Here is a 17,315-nt window from a genome sequence, read left to right as displayed (position 1 = left end):
AGCTCCCCAGGATTATGTGTTTCTGTAGGATTCTTTAAGATTCATTTCCCAGCTCCTGCTTTTTCCAGGCTCTCTGGAACTGGGATCCCTTGAGGAGCTCTTCATTCAATGACTATATGAAAAGGTCATCTTCACTATGACAAGCACTGACATGCTGACAGGAGTGAAAGAAAATTTACTGAAGACAAATGAAGCCAGATAGATAAAAGGCAGGGGAAGAGAATTAAATATAGAAAGGCAAGGTAGAAAAAAACGAAACTGGGAAATGTGCTGCCAGCGCCACATACTTCAGTTTGGTTTACGGTTTGCATTCTGCATTTAACATTGCTGTGCTGCACATGAGGAGTTTACTTTTAGAGAGAGTATGGGAATTAGATCCCTGCTCTGTAAAGGACATGAGCGTGTTGACTCTGAGCCACATGTGAAGGATTCTGAAAGGTCACAGGCATACCTCTAAGTCTTCCGAGCACTCTTCCTGAACTTGCCTCAAGTTTGTGTTCAGAATCTGCTAGAAAAAGATGGCACATTTCAAAATGAGTCCCAGTCACCCTCCTCAACCATGGGCTCAACTTTCAATACCGAATCAGAGGTTCATAAATGATTAAAAACAAGGCCTGGGTTTGTCTGTAAAGCAATTCTAGGGGGAAAAAGGCGATATTATTGTGATGTATCTGAGGGCCAGAGCTGGGTTCGATTTCAGTGCTGTGCAGTCTCAATAAATTACTTCTTTGAGCCTCAGTTTTCTCATTGGAGAAAAGAGGGATCAATGATAATTCCTACCCATCTGCAAGGTTTAGATGGGATACTGCATGTGTGTCTTAGAACAGTGCCTGGTAGCTACACAGTAAATGCTCAATAAATATTAGTTATTTTTATTAGGACAAAATTAAATTACCAGGAGTTTGTAACAACTTGGGAAGCTTTGGTTATTATAAATTAGGAGTTTTGTCTCAGGCTTTAATCTTTCTATTAAGCACAGTACATGTGCTTGAGACAGCCTTGGATTTACGTACATCATTTCTTCTTTGTGTAGGACTTAAGTGAAGGCAAGGACCTGAAACACTGAATAATTTCAGTCATAAAAGTGACCCAAACTCTCCCTTGGAGCTTCCCATCTTCCTGATGGATGGACCTTCTTTCTTTATGGGGAGGCAGAACTCCCAATGGACTTATTTTTCCCTTTGCTCTGTATCTGTCTGTACTTTTTGTCCTGACTTCCCCTAAGGGCTACTCCCCTAAGGGCTGTAGACAGGGAAGTGAGGCTTGGGGTTCTCCTATGAAGCCTCTAACCAGGAGTAGAGGCAGCCTCGAGGAAAAAGCTAGCAAGCAGATGGCAGAGGAAAGGTAGAAGAGTGGGTGTGGAGAAAAATAGGCAAGAAGGGAAGAATCTGATTAAGACTGTTAGAGAGCCAACAGATTAGATTATAAGTTCTATAAGGATGCAGGACAGCCTTTATTTAGCTGACTTTGTATTCCCTGTGCCTACCACAGTGTCTGATGTGGAAGTGACATGCAATAAGTATGTGTTGAATAAATGGAAGGTCTTTTATGAGGGTTACTAAAAACTCATTAATTGGACAAGATCTATCCAGAACAAATGCTGAAAAAAGGTGACAAGCTGATCTACTTTTAGAATTAAATGTATTATATGGAACCATATAAAACTGCAATATTTCTGTTGAATACTTCAATATGAATAAAGATAATTTCATATGGTCTGACTTAGGTCTCTGCCTTCCCAACACACTCCTGTAAATTCAGTATTCTGTAACAGTGCTGTGTCACACGTGCTTACCGGTGAACAGGAGAGACCAAACCTTCTTAACTCCCTAGCTACTACTCCTTCCAGTGTGGTTGAATACCACCATTCCTGCTGCCTGGTCCCAGCCCCTCGTGTTCCTGATGCTCTGCGTATTTATCACTGCACTTACCACCCTCTGTTGTTACCTTTATATACAGTCCTCTCTTTTTTTATGTTTCATCTATTCTGTGAGCTCCACTTATTTATTCAGTCATTTCCCCAACAACTATTTATCAAACCCCTAGTGCCAGGAACTGTGACTGTGCTGAGGATACATAAGTAAACAAGTCAACATGGAAGATTTTTGCTCTTTTGAAGCTTCCATCTAACTCCATGAAGACAACGACTATGTTTATCTTTGCTCCTGCTTACCACAGTTCCATACCCTTAACAGGGGCTCAAAAGAAGTTCTTTTTGAAGAGTTAATTGTATTTTTGAGAGCTTTATCAATTGCAGATGAACAGCAAACCAAAGTCCTAGAAAAATTCCCTTTCACAACTAATTAAATGGAATCCTCTGTTCTTTGTTTCTGTGTGCTTTTCTGTGTCAGGGCTTTGCCGTGGGCACTGAATCCCTGCCATGGTCGCCTTGGCCTGAAATAGAATCAGATGCTACTTCTTGATCGAATGCTGCCTCCCACCCTGGCCCACAGATTCCTTCCCCGACACAGTTGTAGACTCTTGCCTTAGGACCTGGGAAGCCAGCCAAGGGACTGCTCCTGGGAGGTAAGAATCATGGGCTGGATTATTTGTTTGTTTATTTGAATGTCCTGAAAGGAACACAGCTCCTCTTCCTACACTATGATAATGATCTGATAAAATACTGATTCCAACACTGGACCCTGCCTTGTTTGGTGAAGGAAGGCTGATGGCCCAAATTGTGACTATTTAAAAGCTACTGAATGATGTATTGTAGGAATAAATAGTTGATTTCCTGAGAAAGTTGAGGTTTAAGATAAGTATCTTTTATGACTTATGACTTCTATTACTGTATTACCAATGACTGTTTTTCACAATCATTGGTGGTGTTACTTGAGCACTTACCTGGTGGCAGATACTGTTGATAAATGCTTTATGTTTATTATTTCCCTTAATCTTCACACAACCTTGTGAGTATTTTATCCCTACTTTATAGATGAGGAAACTGTGGCTTGGAGAGACTAAGTAACTTGCCCAAGGTCATGTAGCTAGGAGCTAAAGCCAGGACTAGCAGGGGAAATATATAACTCCCAAAGAATGGACCTAGGTATTTTGAGGCCTGGGCCTGTTTCTAACAGCAAGGATCTCCTCCTTCCTGACCCTAATTTATAGTGACTACATATCTACACAATTTCATGTGGAGACATTAACTGGGCTTATGCCAATTGCTAAAAGGCAGTATTAAAAGTTATATTTTAATCTAACTATCTAAATTTCTGAGGCTTCAGATACTTTTTCTATGGTGATACTAACTTATAAACAATATTTGGAACATAAACAATAATATCCAAAAAGGCAGAGAGCATTTAGAAAAAACACTGAAAAAAATCACAACCAAACTTTGGGGATACTTAGGCCAAACACTCTTTCAAAGGTAGGTTCCAAGTTCAAGGGGCTCATTTTACTTGCCTCCAAAGGCCTTTGTTTTTTTCCACCGAATAAATAAGGCAATGGCCAGCAGGACAACCACCGGAATAACCAGAAGGGTTGTAATGAGAACAATGGGCACTCCAAAGCCCGGCTCTTTGATCAGTTTCTGTTTCTCTTGCATCTTCTGCAACTCTGTGGAGGCCGGTTTGTTCTCCATTTTGTTTTCAACAACTGCCTCGGATTCTTCAGGGAAAGAAGAGTTCACAATATTCAACTGACTCAAAGATTCCAAAACCCAACCACCCACCCCTACCCAGTCAAATCAACAACTGCTCATAAAGAACTTGTTGAGTTCCGTGCATGTGGGGTTCACATTTCAATATCTGAATCTACCAAGCTAGCAGCAGGTATTGTGATTAGTAATATCCACCCAATGGTTTTGTACCTTTAAGTTGGTTTTCTTCGATCCTACCCTTTATTCCCCATAATTCCACAAAACAAATATCCTCCTTTTGCATTTTTTTCAAAGTTAAAATTAATAGGCAGTATGGTGCAGGCAAAGAATTGGTGTGCATACTACAGTCAAATGAATCTAGGCTGAAATCCTAGTTTTCCTATATAAATTAGCTGTGTAACTTTGGGCAAGTTACTTAAATAATCTGGGCCTTAGTAACCTCATCTGTAGAACTATGATGATAAACAAACAAACAAAACACCTCCTTCATAAAATTGTTGAGTGTGAATGTTTATCATAGAGATGGTGTTTAATAAGCATGTTTCCTTGTATCTTTAGTTTATGAATCTTGTTAATGTTCAATGAGTTATTGGCACATCGCATGCACAGTGACACACATTTATTCTAGGATTTCAAACTGGAAAAAGAACTGTGTCCTTTTCAGGTTCTTTTGTACAGTTCCTAGTAAGCCGTAAGTATACACAGAAGCACTGTATATATGATTCTGTGTATGATGAAAATAGAACAATTCTCTGGTATTGACTGGTACTGGGTAGATAACAGGCCTAAAGTACTGTTTGGGAAATGATTCAACTGAACCATATAAACTGCTTCAGGTATCTTAACAACTACTGACTTGAAGGTTGAGCCTTCCAACATTCTTGCCCTCCAGAAGTACATATGTGTGCTTGTACAAAAACCCTAGTGTGCAAAGTCTAGAAGTTACTATCATCTTTGCCAAAATGCTCACAAGATTTCTGGAACTTCAGTTTCTTGGTGCGATGTAGAGTGTATCATATGGCCTCATGGAAATTTTGACAAAATGGCAGGAATAGCTGGTTCAACACAACCAGGAAAATCTTTGGTTAATGTTTAATATGTGTTCACATGCTTAGTAGCTTGCTGGACAATTCTCCAAGGAAGGATTTCTCAAATTACTTAAGACACTATAAGCTTTTTGCTTATAAGCTTTTTGCAGCTTTTTCCTTCAATGTTCTGAGCCAGCCTCCTTCATGATCTCAATGAAACCTACTGAGCACTTGTACTGTTTCAGGCAATGTTCTCATTTAATCATTACACCAAGCCTATGAGTAGGCATTGTTAGTATCACCATTTTACAGATGGCCCCATAGTTTTCATTTCCTTCTCTGTACTATGGTTAAGGGGAAACCATTATTTCAATTTTTTGTCCACTGGAGTGGCTCTTTGAAACTTCAGCAGGAGAGAAGGAAAGGGATTGGTTCGTAGATCTAGATGGCTCCAATTTAACCTGTCTGGATCTCAGTTTCCAAGAGGAATATAAGTGTGATTCTTACTCTTCCTGATCACTAATTGTTACATCTTTTTCTTCATTACTATAGGAGAGATAGGCAAATTGTTCTGTTTTACTTAAATTCCTTCTATATTTAAGCAGGAAAATAACAATAAATAGAAGACAAGATTAAAAAACAGACCAAAGATACAGATTGGTAGTCAAAAATTTGTTGCCTTGAAAGAAGGATTTGTTTCTATTTGAAGGTGACTATAACCAAAATAATTACATAGCATTTTCTGTCATTTAGTGGGTTTACTGGCACCAGAGACAATGGCTGTACCAGCTCATTTTCAGTTCCCTTTTTATAAAGGCAGAGCTAGGAGTGAGCTCCAGTAAAAGGAAACAAGAACTGTGAAGTAGGTGACAGACTAACAGAATCAGTTTAGCATTCACAGAGAGTATGCTGAGAATGAGGTAATAACCTCACTAAGGTATACACACTACACTTGAGAAATTCTTGATGTCCACATTCCCTTTGGTAATCTGAGTGCATCTACTAAAAATACACAAACATTCTAACTTTTGAACCTGCTGAAGTATGTTTAGATTTTAAAAAATACTCTATATCTTAAAGAAAGAGGATAAATTTAAATTTCCCAGTAAAAAAAAATATATATATTGTTCTTTCTCAGGAACTTTTATAAGTGGAATAAAAAGTCTAAAAAATAGTTATTTAAGGATTTAAGGAATTTCAAAACAGTAACAATTCAAATTCTGCCACTTTTATTCTTTATCCTAAATTCTTTAACTGAAAATTAAATTCTTTAATTTGGAGCATCCCTGATGAAGGAGCAGTGAAGAAGCTCCAATATTATCCAGAACCTGGGCTTCTGGAAGAGAGGGGCCTGCCTCATGTGACATTTTTCTATCATGTACGATGCCAGATTATTGCATTTTAAACAAAAATGTCTTCAAACAAGCTCTTCTGGCATCCCTATACATACTTGGAAATAAATATATTTTGAAAAGCTGACATACAGGAAGTTTTTTTCCCTCCTTTAAAGCCCTCAGTTAGAAAGGGAGGCTAGGTGCATTCTTGTTGTGAGCTCACACACTCAAGCATGAACATGTTTCTTTCCCCCTTGAGAGAGGGAGAAGCCCAGAGACCTCTTGGAATTGGACTAACTCGGACAGTAAAGGAGAGACATTCTTACTACAGCATACAGCAATTATTACCCAGTTTATTACAGACAGAACTGACGACTGAAGTTTTAGATGGCATACTAGCAAGTAACAGGAAAAGTGCAGATAGCACCATGAGATTACTCTTTCTTTTTATTACTTTTTTTTTAATGCAGTGTGTTTCCCCTATAATATGTTGTTCTCCATAAGGCCTAAGATGCTAGCTGCCCTAGAGAGTTTTCTTTTTATGTATTGAGACTGATTCACTATCATCATCTTTTATTTGGGGAGCTAGGGGTAAAGGCTATGATTCTGACATCTTTAATCCCTAGCAACTTTATTTGAAAATGGTTTTCCTAAGTTTCTTGTCATCACACATTCTCTTACCTGTGCAACTCCCGTGAACACAACACTGGTTCTGAAACCCTGTTATTACTCATCAGTTATATGACCATTCACAGTGGGGATGAAGGTCATCAGAGGTTACTCAAATTTGGAAATTTATACAGCAGCTAAATCTGGGTGATGTTTCTCCCTCTCTTTTGGAAGGGGATGGTTTAAATTAAGTTTTCAGGTTTTGATAAAAGACAAACTTTTGGAGGTTCAGCATGCTTTTTACTCCTTTGTGTAATAGGAAATAATCTTAAAAAAAGAAAGGTTTAATGAGAGTCATATGAATCCAACAGAGGACTAGAAGAACTTCATTTGAGTTTGGGTATTTGAGTTAGGTATTCCTATTAAAATGTGAATGTCATGACAAGATAGTTCAATGACATTTACTATTTGAACTCCTGTGTTCCGCCACAAGGCTGGGAGGTTTTCTGAATTCAGTCAGTGGTGTGCACAGAGGAAAGAGGAAATGGTGGTGGGGAGAGCGCTCACTGTTCATCCTTCATTGGCCAGGCAAGAAGAGATCAGTGTGGATGGCTGTTCTCAACAATCCAAATACTGTAATCTAGGATTTTTATTTTATTTTATTTTTGGTGGAACTTATTTAAACAGAAGTGGCTTGAGGCCACTGTGAAATCCCAGAGATTTCAGAGTAAATACAACCATCCCCAACCTATAGCTCTTGGAAGAATTTATGGTAAATGAATTGGTGGTATTCATTTCTCCTCAGTAGTACAGGAATAGTGGTTACAGCACAGACTTCAGTGGCAAATAAACTGTGGTTTAACCCCGGCTCTATCACTTAGTAGTATTCTGATCTTCGATTTCCTCATGTGTAAAATGGGGATAATATCAAATTATCACATGGCTGGTGTAAGGAATTAATTTAGTAATTTTTGTATAGTTCATTGTTTGTGCTCCATGAATGATAGCTATTATTAATAATAATATACTTATTCCAGGGAAAACAACTCACCAATAATTCTGTATGTAACAATCATAGAAAAATAAAGGGATCAGGAACTCTATCATATGAGTGTGGTATCAATGCCACCCAGTAGAGTCACCTGTGTTGAATCTCTATAAATGCCAAACATTTGCCATTTATTTTATAATATTATCTTACCCCTTTCAACCTTGAGTTGGCTATATTCTCTTATCTGCCTATATAAAATCCCTAAGCTCCCTCTTGGTTCTTGCTTCTTTGTATCTTTTTCCATCTGCTTGCATGAGAAAGGAAAACAGTAAGCCTAGGGTTAGTCTGAATATCTAGGGTGAATCATTTATAAAAGCAACTAATAGAAATCACTTTGCTTTTAAACATTGGGAGCACCCTATATTGAGTTCTTAATTTTACATGACCATGTCAAAACCCTGCAGATAGTATAACAGTACAATAGAAACTGATCCTAGGAAAGGGAGAGAATAATTTGACTAGGATTTCGAATTAAACCAGTGGTTGCTTAACAGTAGCTAAATTCCATTTCCCATTCCTGATAGTATGTACCAAAGCTATACTTATTTGTGTATATGCATATGCGTGTGCGTGCACACACCACACACACACACACTCTCTCTCCTCTCTCGTCTCCTCTCTCTCTCTCTCTCTCTCTCTCTCCCTCCCTCTCTCCCTTATAGGTTAGAAGTCTTTTGAAGTCAGGCACAGTTACATTTCCCTTAAACCAATTATAGCCCCTTATACATAGATGGCCCTCAGTAAATTTTGGGGGCGATTGGTGCTAAGATTGGAGCTTAGGGAACAGCTCATCTTGTCAGGCCCCTATAACAGAAACTCACCAAGATATGTTTTCACTCATTTAGACTACAGCCCATTATGGAAGGCCTTTTCCAGTATACTGGATGGTATTTTCTGCTTGTCTGAGGTTAATGTTCTTCTAAAAGTGGCTGACTTACTTTTTTTTCCTCTTTGAATGTCTTTGGCCCACTTGTTCAGAATCACTTTCTATCACTTGAAATCAGTGAATTTGAGCTCATTATTACCAGTCCATTTAACAGAGAAAACAGTAGCAACATGCAGGTTTAAAGGCTCAGTACATAGTAGAAGTTATGGATGATTTACCGGATTATATTTTTAGTCTGATATTTTTTAATGTGCAATCAAGAGCCATAAAATAATTCAGCACAAATAGTCTTGGGTTTCACAGTCATAAGAGGAATCTGACCAACCTTTGATTTCCTGGACCTCAATGCCAGCCTTTTTACTGATCGATGTTCCATTTCTGTAAATAGCACAGCAAAGGAAAAAGAAAATCAAATCTCCAAAAAAGATTTGAAAACTTAATTTTGACATTATTTTACTTAGTAGCAAATATTTTCTCACTTCATTGAATGCAAGATCATATTACAGAAGAGTTTTAAGACAAACCACTAATTTGGTGCCAGGCCCATGAATCCTGGATACAGTCTCCTAGGGAAAGCTGAAATATTTCTAAGCTCTTCATATTCAAAATAAGATTTTCCTTGTGGAGTTCATAATGAATGTATTTTTGAAATATCAAGTGGTTCTGTTTTTATATGGACATGGACTGATGACTAACTCTGCCATGTTTGATTACCAGTATTCTAGCTACATACATAGATTTCACTAGTTAAATAGTAGAATGCAAAGACAGGGGACATTTGTTTAGCCTCCGATGGCAGTCTTACTGTTCCAAAAGTACTGTTTTCGAGATTTATTATTCAGTTGCATTCTGGACTCCAGAGAGCGTTTTTCTCTTTCAAAGCTGAATGTTTATTGCAGCGCTTCTCAACCAAGGGATTGTCAAAACCACTTGGAAGCCTTTCCAAAATACACATATTGTCACCCTCTTCTTTCTATAGATCTTGAGTAGGATCTGGCCATGTGTTTTGAAAGCCCTCCCCACCGTGACTTGGATATGCATCTCTGTTGAGTACTGACCACTAGGATGGTATAAAGACCCTCAGACCAGAATCTTGATGAGTTCAAGTATCATATTCCTGTCTGCAAAATGAAGATACTGTCTAGATTTCTGAGGTCTTTTCTATCTTGAAAGCTATTCATTTTTTTTTTTTTTTAAATTTGGAAAAGCCTGGAGTTAGTCTTGGAATTGGGAATTATCCATCTATTTACTTTCCTGTCTGCCCACACGTTCTGGTTCCTCTTTGAGGAGGCAGGTGGTGGGAGAGCTACACTTACAAGGGGAATGTAAGGCTACTGCTGGAGTAAAACAGTCCACAGACATCTCTGTGCCCTCAACTCTAACTGGGTCCTTATTACAAAACAGCAAAAGCTACTCAAAGAACAATTCTGAAGATAGCAGTTATCAAATTTACTTGGGTTCCAAGATCTGTATGCTCAACAATTAAAGTTTTTGGACTCTTGATATTACTTCTCTTCTTATAACTTACTTCTTTCTTTGTTGTAATTTTCACTTTTCCTTGTTATAATTAGTATTTATCTTCATTAATTCCAAATGACCTTATTATCTATCTAAAATTGCTTGTTGCAGTTCCTGATACCTCAGCTTTACTGTCTTCCATTCTTTAATTCTTTTCTTTAACCCTATCTTCTCCTATTGTTTCTACCCTGCCTTTTTTTTTTTTTTGTGAGAGAGAGAGAGAGAGAGAGAGCGAGAGAGTGCGAGTCGGGGAGAGGGACAGAGGGAGAGAGAGAGAATCTTAAGCAGGCTCCACACTCAGCATGGAGCCTGACGTGGTGCTCGATCCTATGACCCAGGGATTATGACTGACCTGAAATCAAAAGTCAGACACTCAATCGACTGAGCCACCCAGGTGCCCTGGACCCTGTTTAATTGACAAACTTGTTTTTAGTATGATGTCAGAGGCTAGGTTAGTATACTTTTCAAGAATTAGAAATAATGTCCAAATTGCCATTAGAAAATCCCCAAAAGTAGCTGGCTTGATCCTAATGGGGAAACTCTTCTGTCCCCAGACATAATTTTGAGTTATGTGAAACAACAGTTCAGTATTCTGAACAAGCTGAAGTCTAAAGGAGAAAATGCAGTGCTTCCTGCTTGGGATACTATGTGTCTGACACAGATGTGCTGGTGCTCCTAGGTGCTCAGCAGCTACCGAGAGCTGAAGAGCCACATGGGAAGTGACACCAGGGTGGAAGCCAGTAGCTCCTCTGCTTTGCCAAAGCCATCATCTCCCTCTAGAACTAACTTGGAATTAACATTGGCTTTCAATGTAACAGACATTACTCCAGGCATCAAGAATTTCCTGTGGAGTATCTGTGGAAACAAAGGGATAACTGCCAGGAAAAAAAAAAAAAAAAGTGTTTCTCTCTACTTTTTAAAAATCAGCTTAATCCCTGGAATGAAACCAAACAGGTCGTTTAACAACTGCCAATTATGCTTTGATTTCCTTCTCCTATCAATAAAAAGAGAAGGGAATGCAAATATTTTTTTCACATGCTCTTAAGCGATGCAACTGAGGGGAAATGTGGACAATAATACTCTAAAAATCATACTTTCAGTCAGGGTGAACTTCCACACAGTGTTGGTGTGAGCGTCTCCAACATACACAGTCCCATCTTCTGACGCAGCAATATCGTGAGGCATGTCAAAGTGCTGCCAGAATAAAAATGAGGGTGGTGAGCCTACACTTGAATTCTTCATGAAAAGGCAGAAAAACAAAGCAAAGCACACAACAAAGCAAGAAGCCTATGAATCAAACCAAACAACCTATAATTCTGTCAAAGCAACTCTAGGCCAAGAAGAAGCATTCACTCATTCACCAGGCACCGACTCTGCCACCTCGGGAAATGCCAAGGGACCCTCACCACTGACTTTCAAACCTTTTAAAAGTGAGCATTTATAGGAAGATTAATTTTTTACAGTTTTGTTTACTTGCTGTTATATTAGCCACCTATTTAGTTATATTTATTTCTGCCTCCATGTTTCTTTCTTCTTTTAATCACTATCACATTTGCCTGTTTTAATTTACACAAGTAAAAAAAAGACTGAGTATTAATTTTTGTTATTGCTCCCATCAAGCTATCTACCATATGCTACCTGACAAGCTGTTTATACGTTACTGATAAGAGGAGTCATTTCAAAGTTTCAGGGCATTCAGTCTGAATGCATCCAAGGTGATACGCAGCAAATGTGGGGTTTGCTTACTCTGAAGCCCACTATTTGTAGTATTTTCAGTCAGCAAAAGGAAACAAATAGAGTGTTTCCTGCAAGTACTAACTGTTTTTTGTTTTTTGTTTTTTTTACCTATTTCAATATTCAGTGGTTTAATGTTTTTCTTCATGACATAGTTCCATTTCAAATCATTGCCATCTCAGTCATGAGGACATGAGACAGGGGAGCACTTTCTGTGACTTTCCTAAGGCCACTAAACTAGTTCCTGGAAAAGCAGCCTTAAAATGTTGTGCTGCTGCCATTTCTGTCTGGCTACTGAAGCTTTCGGAGGTGCCACGTGTCCACCAACTGGTAGGACATGGATGATTTTTTTCACCTTTGAGGTCAGTAGGCCTGAGTATACAGTTGTCAGAAATATGACTGGTGCGTGTGAACAGGAGCATTATCCTGACTGTGGTCTTATCAGACAGGATCTGTCCACTTCAGTTTGCTGAGTACAAAGGGCACCAATGAGGCAAACTGCTGTTCCTAGCTCACTTTAGGCAGGCAGAATACATACTGTGGAGATACTATTGTACTTTGCGAATCATCAACAATTTGTCACGCTGAAAAGAAACATGAGACAGCCATGCCAAGGAGGCTCATTCCTTCATACTATCAAATGAGCTGTGACAAATGCACATGAGAAGAACAGAAAGCCAGAAATCAAAATGTTGCCTTGTTGAAATCTCACAAGCCAGTCATTAAATGTTCATCTTTATTTTGGGTTCAGCTAATACGTGGCAACAGACTTGTAAATTCTAGGCAGTTCCTCTTCTGTACCAAAATATGTTCTTAGAAACTGCTTTGCAGAGCATATGGTTGAAAGTGCTGCATATTTTCTGATAGGAAAAATAATATAAATAGGTGAGGGGGAAATGTGTGAACTCGTCATTAGCTAAGGACTTTGCTTTAAATAAATCACAATATGTCATCAATTCCATGCTACAATAACAATAAACTTCTATCTCTGGTTCTCAAGCTGATCCAGGGAGCCAGGGCTTCTGTTGGAGATACTCTGCGACCATTGGAGGGCTGAGAGGGTAGAAATAGTGGATAGGACTTTGGGACCCTCTATTCCTACTGCAATCAGAAGCACTCAACTGTAATTTCTTTAATGAACTATTCTGTTTTGTGTTATCTGAAACAGAAAATCATGTTGTAAGCTTTAGGATTTCAGAGTTGAATGGATTTAAAGAACTTCCAGTCTAGGCGTTGTAAACTTTTCTGAGGTTTCTCCTCTCTTCTCTTGAGGTACCCCTCCCTAGCAAAGTAACACTGACAAGAAAGAATGACAGCATCCTCCTGGGGCATCTGATGACAGAGCCCAGGGCAATCAACCTGCTCTCAAAATCTTATATTCTGTCTTAAAACTGCGTAAGGGATTTGTGTTCTCTGGATAGTTATGTTTTCTTTAACATGAAATAATGTTTAAACTTACTTAATATGAAGTAAAATAGCTCTCTAAGAAGTTGCGCCGAGTTATGTTGTAGTTTAATATAATCCATTGGTATATGGATGTGTACCTCCGGGAATTAAAAGATTAAAACACATTTTAGGGTCTAAAAATATGTTTATGATCCAGGTGTGCTACTTACTCTGTAGCTTTGGATAAGTAATTTCACTTGTGTGAAATTTTGAGTTCAAATCCTATCAAATACTGTAATTTTATCCTATCAAATACTGTAATTTTAATCTCCATTGTTAAGGTTAGAGAAACAACATAAATATAGGCTGGTTTTTGTTTTCTGTTTTTTTTTTTTTTTTTTTTTTTTCCCTTTTCTTTTCTTTTGGCTTGGAGTGGCAGGGATCCATTCCATTCCAGCCTGAAGAGTGTGTGTGCAACCAGATGTTAGGGACCGTAGGCTTTCTTGTGATAATGGGGGTAAGAAAGTGGAAGGTAACTGTGTATCTTTTGCCCTGATCTTTATTGTCCTACGGTCTGAGCCTCCCTGCATAGACATGAAATGAAGCTCATACATTCGGGCATAAACTTTTCTAAAGAATGTAACAGAAGAGAGAACTGAAGTACATGGGGAAATATGTGGTGGACAGGCACAAACAGGTACACATTATGCAAAACCTGACTTTTGATTTGAAAGAAGAATCTCTTCATACTTAGGAATCAGAGTACCATATGGTTTCCTTCACCCAAATTTAATCTTTGTGATGATAATGTGATTAAATGGGAATTCTGAGAGATTCATCAACTGATGTTAGTTTACAGAGTCAACACAGAACAAATTTCTACATTTTGTTGTAAGTCCTGTTTATTGAAAGGAAAAGCAAATTTCACCTTGGAGTTAGACTCTCTTTTTAAGTTTGCTATACTGACTTACGACTTACATCTTGTGACTTATTCATTGTTGAATGTCTGATGAACGCTAATGTTTAGGCATAATCCTTTCTAAGATTTTCATTCATGGCTGTTCATATTTTTATGAGAATAAGGCTCATGTAGAATTTAGCTTCTTGCTTAGCCCATAGTTTTGCTTTCTAGATGTATATATGAATTAAAAGTTAATGTCCTGGTTGACACAGTATATTATATTAGCATTAAAAGAACAATCAAGGCAAACACTGTACTAATACAAAGTGAAGACGTGAAAGAAAGTTAAGTCTCTTACTTTATCAATAGATATGAGGAAGTTAACTCAAAGGGGCAAAACAATAAATATCAGATAATCAGTAAGGATCTGCAACACTACTGAAGTAAAATAGGTATTATCAATGTAATGAATTTCTTTCTGAAGGGTACTATGATTGGATATTTGATTCCGTATAGCTTTTCAGGTAAAATACGGTGAAAAGTCCTTCTTGTTGCATATCAATAGAAACTTAGGAAAAGTTAAGGAATTTGTACTACAATCTTTAGTTCAGATTCAGTTTGGTTCAACTCAGATCCTTAACATTAGCTAAAACTCCATTTGAGGGAGAGGCTATGTAGGCTATGTCCTGTTCTGTTCACCACCATATCCTTAGTTATCTAACATGGTGTATGACAGAGTAGGAAGTTAATAAATATCTCTAGGATAAATAAATCCCAGACTAGCTGTCAGTACTCTCACAGACATATTTCTCAAATATTGAGACACTTTAAAGTTTGTTTGTTTTTTTAATCTAGCAAATTTGGTATTTTAAAGAATACTGTAAGAATTATGAGTATGGAGATAGTTTGTCCAGTGCTTTATGGCAACTGCACTTTGATCCAAGTAAAGCCAGTAAACATTTACATGTTTTGAAAAATAACTCTTATTAGCAGCATTTTGGCAGGCTGAATTTTTTTTTCTTTTACTTAAAATTTAAATCCAGGTTAGTTAACATATGGTGTAATAATGTTCCATCACTTACATCTAACACCCACTGCTCATCCCAACAAGTGCCCCGTCTAATGCCCATCACCCATTTAGCCCATCCCCCTACCCCACACCCCTCCAGCAACTCTTAGTTTGTTCTCTGTATTTAAGAGTCTCTTACGGTTTGTCTCCCTCTCTGTTTTCATCTTATTTTTCCTTCCCTTCCCCTATATTCATCTGTTTTGTTTCTTAAATTCCACATATGAGTAAAATCATATAATATTTATCTTTCTCTAATTTCTCTGAGCATAATACACTCTAGTTCCATCCATGTTGTTGCAAATGGCAAGATTTCATTCTTTTTGATTGACAAGTAATATTCCATTGTGTATATATATATACTACATCTTCTTTATCCATTTGTCAGTCGATGGGCATTTAGGCTCTTTCTTTAATTTGGCTACTGTCGATAGTGAGCAGGCTGAATTTTCTAAAATTGATGTGCTGCCACAAGTACATCTAGGAAGTTTATATGAACAATCTAATCATTCAGGCAGTCATACTGAAGAGAAAGTACATTGAAGAGACAAAAGAGCTATGGGCATGATGAACCAGACAGTGTGTTTGTAAACAAGCACTATTAGAATAAACAGTGGTAAGCCATTTGTGAAGTCAAAACTAGCCTTTAGTCTCTTATCTAAACCAAGCCTTTAGGACTTAAATAAATTCCAGGAAGTGCTATTTTGAAGTCTTGTTGCTCAATGTAGTAACAGCATACAAAAAGCAAACGAGATTTCTGTTGGATCTAAGAGAACTACAAAAGTACAATTTGATATACTGTGGTATCTTCTCTACTTGGATGAAACCAGGAAAAGACATTATTATTTTTTTTTTGGTATTCTAACTACAGTGAATTTCAACCTGCTATCCTGTGTGAAGTCTACTAAGAACCTTAGAAAGCATACAGTGTTGCTTTGTATCTGAAGAAATTGATCTAAGAACAGACAAGGATATTTATTCTAAATAAAACATAGTAACAGGAAACCCCTATCAACCTAGCTAAGACGGTTGGTTATCACATCTCCTTCAAGATTTTAAAAATTATTCAAGTACAAATCGAATGCCAAGATTCCTATTTTAGTTTATTCCCATGAAAAGGGATACCTAGGCAATATATGTGAATACCTTGCGCACTGGCTTGAAGACATCCATAATTTCCCCACTGGAAAAGTTCAACACAAATCCCTGTACAGGTTCTTGGTCCCCAAAGTAAGGCTTCCCATTCACCGCAAAGAGCAAACCTGTGACAACACATCCAGTTAAACACTCTTTAAAATATGGAGAAAACTGGCCTTCAAATATATACATGTACATTACACAGACTATTAATATAGGGTCAGCCTCGTCCTTATAATTGAAAACAAAAGTAGAAAATAATACACTAAGCAAATTTATCTTCTTAACTAATAACAACAGGGGCAAACAGGTTAAGGGACTAATCTCCTTGCAATAGGAAAACCAGGAATTATAAGGCCTCTCCATTTAGGAAGCCAGTAAAAATCAGGAATACACACATAGTGATATAGATATAGACACATAGGCTTAGGAATAGATCTAGATGGAGAGACATATCACAGACATCCTAGTGATACCCTTTACATAAATTATTGTGGGATGTTAGATCTTTTAAAAAATAAGTAATATCTGCTATCCTTACCAGAAGAATCAGAGAAAAATACACAAAGGCAATACGTGATGTTATAGCAGAAACAGAATAATATGATTTTAAACAAATGAAGTTTGAAAATGTGAAATGCATACTTCAGATTATCAAAGACCTACTTTTTCCTAATTAAAAAAAATTAGACCATCCTTTCATTATTTATTTATTTTTAAATGTTTATTTTGAGAGAGGGAGAGAGGGAAAGAGAGTGTGAACAGGGGAGGAGCAAAGAGAGAGGGAGAGTGAGAGAATCTCAATCAAGCAAGCTTCACGCTTTCAACATAGAGCCTATTGCGTGGCTGAAACTCACAAACCATGAGATCATGACCTGAGCCGAAATCAAGAGTCAGACACTTAACCAAATGAGCCTCCCAAGTGCCCGTAAACCACCCTTTTAATATTAATTTCATGAATACTTTTTGTAGCAAAATTATATTTCTTAATATAGTAGTACTTATAAAAAATAATGGAAACTGTGATGTTTGGCTTAAACACTTCAGATGATTGAATATTA

The 17,315-nt window shown here is 37.6% G+C and overlaps 1 protein-coding gene and 1 long non-coding RNA gene across 2 annotated transcripts in view; one reads left to right on the top strand and one right to left on the bottom strand.

Annotated features, from left to right (window-relative positions):
* PAM (peptidylglycine alpha-amidating monooxygenase) overlaps positions 1-17,315 on the bottom strand; it is a 232,832-nt gene that overhangs the window by 1,037 nt on the left and 214,480 nt on the right. Inside the window, 6 exon segments of the mRNA XM_030325845.1 lie at positions 452-508; positions 3,409-3,612; positions 8,838-8,873; positions 8,876-8,890; positions 11,125-11,224; positions 16,264-16,379. Of these exon segments, the coding sequence (XP_030181705.1) occupies positions 452-508; positions 3,409-3,612; positions 8,838-8,873; positions 8,876-8,890; positions 11,125-11,224; positions 16,264-16,379 (528 nt within the window).
* LOC116738190 overlaps positions 1-17,315 on the top strand; it is a 35,933-nt gene that overhangs the window by 3,465 nt on the left and 15,153 nt on the right. Inside the window, exon 2 of the long non-coding RNA XR_004343859.1 lies at positions 2,352-2,526. This is a non-coding gene — a long non-coding RNA (uncharacterized LOC116738190). The remainder of the gene's footprint in view (positions 1-2,351; positions 2,527-17,315) is intronic.

Source organism: Lynx canadensis, chromosome A1 (genome assembly GCF_007474595.2).
Source record: "Lynx canadensis isolate LIC74 chromosome A1, mLynCan4.pri.v2, whole genome shotgun sequence".
Lineage (NCBI taxonomy): Eukaryota > Metazoa > Chordata > Mammalia > Carnivora > Felidae > Lynx > Lynx canadensis.
The sequence above is the reverse complement of the archived record's forward strand: the minus strand, read 5'-3'. Positions and strand labels throughout refer to the sequence as shown.